General features: G+C 38.0%; 1 protein-coding gene across 1 annotated transcript in view; it reads right to left on the minus strand.

Annotated features, from left to right (window-relative positions):
- The window catches only part of LOC101848426 (mannan endo-1,4-beta-mannosidase), a gene marked incomplete in the record, with an annotated part of 14029 nt that extends 6198 nt beyond the window's left edge, over window positions 1-7831 (minus strand). The window contains 6 exon segments of the mRNA XM_013080867.1: window positions 136-271; window positions 2589-2657; window positions 3657-3780; window positions 4888-5073; window positions 6435-6474; window positions 7768-7831. Coding sequence (XP_012936321.1) covers window positions 136-271; window positions 2589-2657; window positions 3657-3780; window positions 4888-5073; window positions 6435-6474; window positions 7768-7815 — 603 coding nt within the window.
- Window positions 7832-9029: the final 1198 nt, after the last annotated feature.

Below are 9029 nucleotides of genomic sequence, written 5' to 3' on the forward strand. Positions count from 1 at the left end.
CTCTCTCTCTCTCTCTCTCTCGTTTCTCTACTTATCTCTCCTTTCAACTCTCTCAACTCTCTCTATTTCTCCTTCTTTCTCCATATTTTTATCTTTCTCCCCCCCCTCTCTCTGTCTCTCTCTCTAGGTACTCAAGTTTACCGTATTTCGGTATATTATTCCCTCCGGCTCGTTGATGATGTCGTAGCCCCCTAGAGCTCTGTGACCTTTCACCAGGGTTGCCATAGGTTTCAGCACATTGTCTATATAGCTTTGCAGTTTTGCTGTGTTTCTGTAAGACAAAAGATAAATTTCAACAAAACAGCACGAAATAAGTAAATTTACCTGTCCAACTTTTTCCAAATGGATCGGGTATTACATAAAGTGGTCCTAGGGGGTTCTCGTGACCTAGAGGTTAAAGTGTTCGCCTCTCATTCAAAGGTCCCCGGTTCGAATCCGCGTAACGACCGACATATTTTCTTCTCTAGCATTGTGTCCTTCCTCCTCCTTTCCTGCTCTCTAGCAATGTTCTGACGTCTGCTTTCGTCTCCACTTTCTGCCACCCGGGCAATATTTCAAACTTGCCTACCAACAAAAAATGTTTAAATTGCCCCAGCGCGTTCAAATGGCCTTTTGCTGTTGCGAGTGCCGTAAAACACTTACAACAAAACAGTTGTCCTAAAAGGAGGGAGGGTATAAAAAATTTTGACTGTACTGTCTAATTTTAGTTGTTACAGCCCTTACTGCATCTAACAACTACTAAAAATTCATGCAACGACTGAAAAAATGGGGGTCTCGTCGTCTAGATGTTATGGTGTTCGCCTCTCATTCAATAGGTCCCCGGTTCGAAACCTGACTGCGACGGAAAATCTTTCTTCTCTATAAACCTGGCCCTTTCTGCATCCTTCCTACTGTACTCCTTGGATCCTGCTTACTGCCGTCTTTCTTCCGCATCCCTGATCTAAGCGAAGGTAACATCTTATCCTTCTTGGATAAGGGCAAAAATCTTGGAGATCCCCTGTGCACGCTGCACATGTTAAAGATCTCTTGGTGGTCCTAAATCAATTAGAGTAGCCTTCGGCCGCTACCCGTGAAAAATTCAAAATTAATTCCTGCCAAACTTAAAAGGTTTTATGTGTCCAGCGTGCTCATATGACCTTATGCAGTTGCGCAACCCGTAAAATATCTACTATATAAAAAAAAAAAACGAACGTAAAGATTACATGCCTGTTTGCTAATACGGGGTGTCCCCTACGGTGGGATCGGGCCAATCGCCCGACTCGGTCGCGTGAAACTGAAAACAAACACTTTTCCTTTGTAGGTGACCGAGTCCCCGATCGGCCAATCGCATCCGTAGTTGGCACCCGTAAAACATTATATCCACCAGCGTTTGTGGTGTAACCGTTATATAGTATAAGTAGCTTCACCGTCACACACAAAAAACTTTAGTTTGATTCTCGTCTGGGGAAAATGTCTATTCTCTATCCAGAATACAGTTTATTTTACGTGGGACTAGTACCTATTCCTCTAAGGTTTGTCTCAAGCAAGCAGGACCAAAGCCTGCCTCCTACATGGTCTAGATGGAGTCAATTGGGACGTGCAATGCAATGAATGACACATTTTTTCCCCTAACAAATTGTTTGTTTAATGGAATTTAGAGAAACAACCCACACAAAAAAGGCCATTTTGGGTTGGAAAAAGTGAGTTAGAATAAAACAAAACAGGCACACATTTTTTAAAGTAGGCCGGCTTTAATTATTAAGGGGGGGGGGGGGGGGGGGCTACACCTGGAGGCTATCTCGCTTATTACTGGACCGAATTTTACCAAATTTCCCACATATAACAAGCACAGTAAGGAGTCTTAAAATCCGCAATCAAATTTGAGAAAAAAGTTTAGTTTCCATGGATACGCCGCCATATTGGATTTCATTGACATGTCTTACGTAATGAATACCGCACTTATCGCTCATGGAAATTGATTGTTTTTTTGCATGCGTGTTCACAAACATTATATCTAAAAATTTATCTGTTGTTTTTTTCCTAATCGAATTAGACAAATTTTAATGAGTTTTTTCCTGAGGTAGCATTCAATTTTGCGAAAAATCCGTGAAAATCCACACTCCAGACACCACCAACAAAAATCTATTCCATATATAAAAAATTCAACAGACAAATTTTTAGTATTATCTCTTCTCTTCTCTTCATTCTGTGAAAATTTCATGAAGATTGAATGAAAAATGGTGGAGTTACTCAAAAAAGTATAGAGAAAAGTCGCATTTTGAGAAAACGGCCGATAAAGAAAAATAAAATACTGACTTTATGAGGAATGGTGGTTACAAACATGCCCAGTATGGTAAAAAAAATACGGTTTCTGGGGGTTCTTATGCCATGAAATAGTTGTAGGAGAGGCTGAGGAAGCTAAAAATGCCTACAACTCAAATTCCATGATTTTGAGCCGAATTTGGATTTTGGGGGTGTAGCCCCCCCCCCCCCCCCTTAAGGTGCCTCCATCCAAGCATTTCCCCTAACAAATTAAGTGCAATCACACACAATATTATGATGGGAACTACTAGGCTTGTACGGTGTCAAAAGGAGAAAGCAATTCTCACCTAATGAGGCCCAACAATCTCGCCTTGGAATCGGCGTTCCATAGGGTTGCAATCACCAGAATGTTGTACCTTGGAATATAATTGTTTAAAGAAAAACAAAAAGGGCATGTTTCAGAAATTGAAACTGATGAATAGGAAGTTTTGAGGCGAAATAGTCTTTAAAAAAGTAATGGCGAATTGTATCTGAAAGTCACGTTTCTCACACACATACATGTATGCATACATGTATGCACATACACATACAATGCAAGCACACATTACACACACACACACACACACACACACACACACACACACACGCGCGCGCGCGCGCGCGCACACACACACACATACATCCATAAAATGCACACGTATTTACACACACGCAATAAACATACACAGAAACACATGTACAAAGACACACATACTCACACATAAAGAAACACTCTTACATACATCCTTAAAAAAAACACACACACACATAAAACAAACATCCCTATATTTGTATATATATATAAATATGTATGTATGTATGTATAAACAAACACACATAAAAATACGCACATACAAACAAACAAACAAAAGAAATGTGTATATACATCTTCCTATACTGAGACAGACACTCACCACTGAGCAAGTTGTCTATGAAATGCTATTTCCATAAGAATTCAAGAAATGCATAATCTGCTTAAAAAATGCACCAAAAAAGTGTAAAATGTATCATTCTCTGTATACATAAAATAATAAAGTCTGTTTGTTTGAGTACTGCATTTCAGTTTATTGACCTAATTTTAGTAACTCGTACATACAACATACCGATGTCAGTGGTGTAGCGGTTAGGTGCAACGTTGTCGCACACAAAAGACCCAAGTTCGAATATCAAGTCGGATGGATTTTTATCGAGCATGTGAGACTTTCGGCTGAGATGTTCTGTCCCTCTCAACTCTGGTTAGCCCTGACAGGGAGGATCGGAAGCCCGCACCCTAGATGATCTAAATTGCTTCGATTAGGGTGTAAAAACTTCTACATGAAAAACTCACAAAAACATAAGGTGTGCAATTATTAACGTGTCTCTGGCTTATGACCTACTTCAGAGCGGTATCAAACAGGTCTTTGAAGTCTCCCATAAACTTTCCTTTGTCGTCCCCTGCTGTTACAAAACCACGGTTGTCAAAGAGTGGACTCGACACAGCCTCAAAATGTATCCACACTCCTGTAAATGTAAGAATATATAATAAGTATATCCACACTACCTTAAATGTAATATGTAATGAATGTAACTACACTGATGTAAATGTAATAAATATTATACTATAAAAATAACGACTATCCTGTAAATGCAATAATATAATGTATTCAATAAATACAACCACACTCACGTAAATGAAAATATTATAAATCTACCTACCTTCCCGTAAATGTAATGACAATTTATGAATGTAGCCATAATCCTAAACATACTCGTATGATCTCTATAATTTATAAAGAATCTCTACTCGCATAATTAATGCATTTATCAACATCAACACTCCCATAAATGTGATATTTAGCAATTGCCATTTACCCATTCTCACGTACACAATTTAATACTATTTCAGATAACATTTTATAAATGTATCAGTACTCCCATAAAAGTAATTACATTTTATAATTGCATCCCCACTCATTTAAATGTAGTGTAATTTCATAAATTATCCACACCAGACTCCAGTAAATGTGATAATTATTATATATTATATATTGTTCCCATTCTCATGTACATAAATATTTCATAAACGTATTGACACTCCCAAAAATGTTATAATATTATGTATTTTAATGATAATGTAACCATACTGTAAGTGTAATAATACATAACAGTGTGCATTGGCTATGAAAAAAGATCGACACGTATTGATTTAGGCTTACAGTGAACCTTTCATGGTGGCTCGATCTCGTGGACTAGGGGCATAGCGTTCGCCTCTCATTCAGTAGCTCTCAGGTTCAATACCTGATAGCAATGGAACCTTTCCTTCTCTAAAAGACTGTCTCCTTTCACCTCTTTTCCTGCTCCCTAACCATGTTCTGTCGCTTTCTTTCGTCTCCACTTTGCCCCCACCCCTCCCCACTCCACACCCTACTGAAAATCTTCAATGTGTCCCGTACGCTTATATGACCATATGCAGTTGCAAGCGCCAAAAACAAAACAAACCCCAACACAAAAACTAAACAAAAACACACAAAAATGAAAAATCAAACAAGACACAAAAAAACAACAACAACAAAACAACTCCCCAAAACAACACAAAAACAACAACAAAAACCTTTCACACTGACTTACGCATAGTGCTTCCCCCGGCCTGTTTCAAAAGCTTGAACTGCTCCTCAATCTTGGGCTTGGTGTTTGTCCAATATCCAAAACCAAAATCGTACCCGTAGTTGATCCAGGCCAAATTAGCCCCAGAGAGGAACACAGTCTCATTGTTGAATTTGAACTTTGTTCCAGAAACCGACAATCGACTGTCAGCTGCAATAAGGACCAAAGAATAATCTGTGAGGCATTGTGGTGAAATCAGGCGTTCGTCAAAATAATTAAAAGGAAGAAACACACTTTTTTCTCGCCAGTTTGACAATCTTTATTGGGCTCTTTTTTTTAGCTCAACACCCTTTATGTCCATATAAAAACCCAATTTCGTGTGAATTTTACTGGCAACCGATGATTAAAGGCACAGAATATGTTATTTTTCAGTTTCGAAGAACTCTCAAGCTTAATTGAGGCAACAGAGGTCCAAACCGGTGCTGATCTCAGGCTTAAGACTGCCGTAAAGCAAATTCAAAAAAGCCATTGACGTCCATTGTTACGGAGTAGGTAAATAAAATGACTGCTCGTCTCACTTATCTATATTACTGTAAACGAGTATTGTGGGCGGGCTTATTAAATGTTATGACGAATCCAAACACCTCCTTCATCAGCAGCTGAAAATGAATTAATGTGTTATCGACTGGTCGACTTAGGTAAACAGTGGGTCACATGCATTGTGATCGGTTCATTCATTGGAGGGACTATTATAGTGATAACGATAGGTGAATTGATTTTGACGGCTAGTCTACACGGCATCATGGGTCGATCTTTAATACTCACACTGTACTGGCGCTCATATGACCTTATGCAGTTGCGAGCGCCGTATAACCTCTACTAAAACTAAAAACACACTGTACTTTATGACGACAAAGTGTAGGAAAATGAGAGATCTGCGTTGGGTTCTTGATTGATAAAACAATATTTTTGTAGTTGCAACGAATACGTTGGATGTTTTATCGTGTTATGTAATGCTGTTATATATTTTTTTTAATGCAAGGAAGGAAATGGAATGCGGTTGTTTGAACAGGCGACCATATTATTCAGGTGAGTGCTGTCCCCGGGGTTTTATGCACCCAGCATAATTTAGCAAAATTTGATCTTTTTTTGTGAATAATTTCTGATTATTTTCCTGTATCACTCTTTGTTAAAATTAACAGAATCACGTAATTTCACATTTTTGGGCTTAGTTTGCATAATTTCAGAATTTTTTTCGGGCATAAAACCGCGGGGACAGGGTGAGCGTCAAGGCATGTTCGATGAAGTGGATAGTGCGATGTCCTAATAGTTTTGCAAATTAAATATATACTTATTCGAATGCATGTACGAATAAAACACAAGTTGACTAACGCAAAGCTCAGAATTATACCAACGTCAGAAGGAAAAATACCACCAAAATATGAAAATGGATAGGAATGCTAACATGAAGATAGATAGATAGACAGATAGATAGATAGATAGATAGATAGATAGATAGATAGATAGATAGATAGATAGATAATTTAGTTATTCTTATTATATGAACATACCAAGCGGAATAAGTGCGGCAAGAAGGAGCAGGATGATACTCTGCAAAAGAAGAAAATCAATTAAATATTATTATCTCGTTGTGTTATAGACGGTGTGTATTTTTTAAAAAATCATTGTTCTTTAAGTGTATGTATTTTACGCCTCCATCAACACAATTTATAATAGTGTTGATAGGGACGTTAAACTCATACCATTTCACAATTTTTCAACACAATTTAGATAATTTAAGAGACGGGGTTCGACCCTGCTTGTCAGGAACAGCTTGGGATGAGAGGGATACAGCTCCAAATAAAAAAGACCGGACGCTGGATAGAGAGTTCTCCTCACTCACGAACTGAACTTGGGTTTCCTGCACGCTTGGGCAAAGTGCTTAAGTTAACCAGTGCACCACAGACGCCGTTTTGATTATATAAAACTACATATCTTTGTATTCAGAATGAGAAATGTGGTGTTCTGACACTAAAAAAGGGTAGGGTTATTTTTCCCTTTCGAGTCATAAAATCTTTGTTAAATTAATCGAATGTGGTTTCAGTATTTCATTTGTTATAACCATTGACACTGATAACACTGATACCTATACCAACATTGTTAAAAAAACAGCGGTCACTTTTGTCACGTTTAAAAAGCTAACAGCTTCGTACCGTCCCCCTTTATGTACGTGCATTTCGAAGCTGGATATTGCATAACGTTTATTCTTCTACGGGTAATCCTCACTCCTCACAAAAAGACCCAAAATGGTACATAAGTATGGAATATTGTCCAGATTAGGTAATTAAGCATTGGTTTAAATCTGCTTAATGCGGGCTAGATGCTTTAGACTATACTGTACCTGCTACAATGCTATGTTTAGAACATTTTCTCAATTTTGTTCTCGTTTTCCAAGAGATTATGATTGGCGGGCGCTTTTGGTGTGATTTATTCGTTCTTCATTTCTACCTTGTACGCGTACATGCGTTCTCCCCTTATCTCCCCTTTTATAGGTTTATACCGTGATTATTTTTTGTTTTATATATGAAATGTCAGGCGAATTAATAATTTCAACAAAGTCGGAATTTCCGAATCACAAATAAGGCTTTTTATTTTCAATTTCTTTCTGAGCTTGGGTCTAAACAGTATTAGTCTAAAACAGATATAGAACGAAAAAAACAACAACAACAACAAAACGAACAAACAAACAAAAATCCCAAATCAAACAAACAAAAAACTATTAAAATAACGCTTTTACAAAGAGACACTACAAGCCTGTGGTATATAATCTTTACAAAAGAGAATAATAGCCATGAAGTCCATACCATTTTCACAAACATTTGCTTATTACGAGTTTCTACTTACCTTCATACTGACGAGCGTATATGACGAGTGAACAGTGAGCGTTGCCATTTTTATACCATACTCCCGTCCAAAAGAGCAATGTTTACAGTGCTTATCTTTTGTGTCAAGGGTTTTTCTTTTGTTTTATTGTTTTTGTAGAGCAGAGTGAAAAGTATAGGGGTGCTATGCAAGAAACCAACTGTTTTTCTCCCATATTATTATACTCTGTTTCTGATCCATTATGTACACCAAAAGCTTAACGGAATCGTAGGTAGGTGGGAAGTAGCCAAATGATGGTGGCTGTTCAAACAGTGAACGAGTTGACGAGAAAAATGAGAGCGGATAAAAAGTTAGTTATGCATCATTTCTTTTTTGTTTTTCATTCACCACCTATATTTATTTATTTATTTATTAATTAAATTTTTAAATTTATTTATTCTTTTTGGTGGGGGGGGGGGGGGGAGGGTTACGGCCCTCGAAACTTCTTATGGTTATATGAGCGCGCAGGACACATTAAACATTTTCAGTTTGTAGGAAATTTTGAATTTTGCCTTTGTGGAGGACGAAGCCTATTCATATCAATTTTCGACCGCCGACGGACCTTTAACGTGCGCAACCTGCACACGGGACCTGAGAGATTTTGGACCACCAAAAGATCTTTAACGTGTGCAACTTGAAAACGTGAGCTCAGAGGCTTTTTGCCCATATCCTAGAAGGCTAGGTGTTAGATTTTTACTTATCATAAGATCAGGGGTGTGGCTGAAAGACAGCGGTAAGAAGGAGCCAAGGAGTAGCAGTAGGAAGGCTGAAGAAAAAGTCAGGAGCCAAAGGGGGGGTGATGTGGGGGGGGGGGGGGGGAGGGGAGGAGGTAGAAAGTGGAGACGAAAGCAGACATTAGAACATTGCTAGAGGTGAAATGAGAGAATTTTAGGGAATTCAGAAGCATGAGAGGGTAGGTCAGTTATCCATCTCTAACTTTTTTTCTGATTCTGGATATTCAAGATTCCAACAGCATGAAATTTTGTATTGAGTATATCTATCAAGGTACCAAATTTGAATGAATTTGGTTAGTAAATAAAAAATTCTTTTAACTTTCATGAAAGCTGTTTATTTTCAATATGGCGGCTGTTACCATTGCAACCGTAGACTAAAACAAACAAAAAATAAAAGTTACATTTTACATAAAATAATGTTTCCCTGCTATATCTCCTTGCTACAAGGCTTTATCTAAAAAGGCCATATAGTTACTGAGATGGGTTTATGAATCAGCACCCCCTCTTAAA

This window comes from Aplysia californica, unplaced genomic scaffold (genome assembly GCF_000002075.1).
Source record: "Aplysia californica isolate F4 #8 unplaced genomic scaffold, AplCal3.0 scaffold00103, whole genome shotgun sequence".
Lineage (NCBI taxonomy): Eukaryota > Metazoa > Mollusca > Gastropoda > Aplysiida > Aplysiidae > Aplysia > Aplysia californica.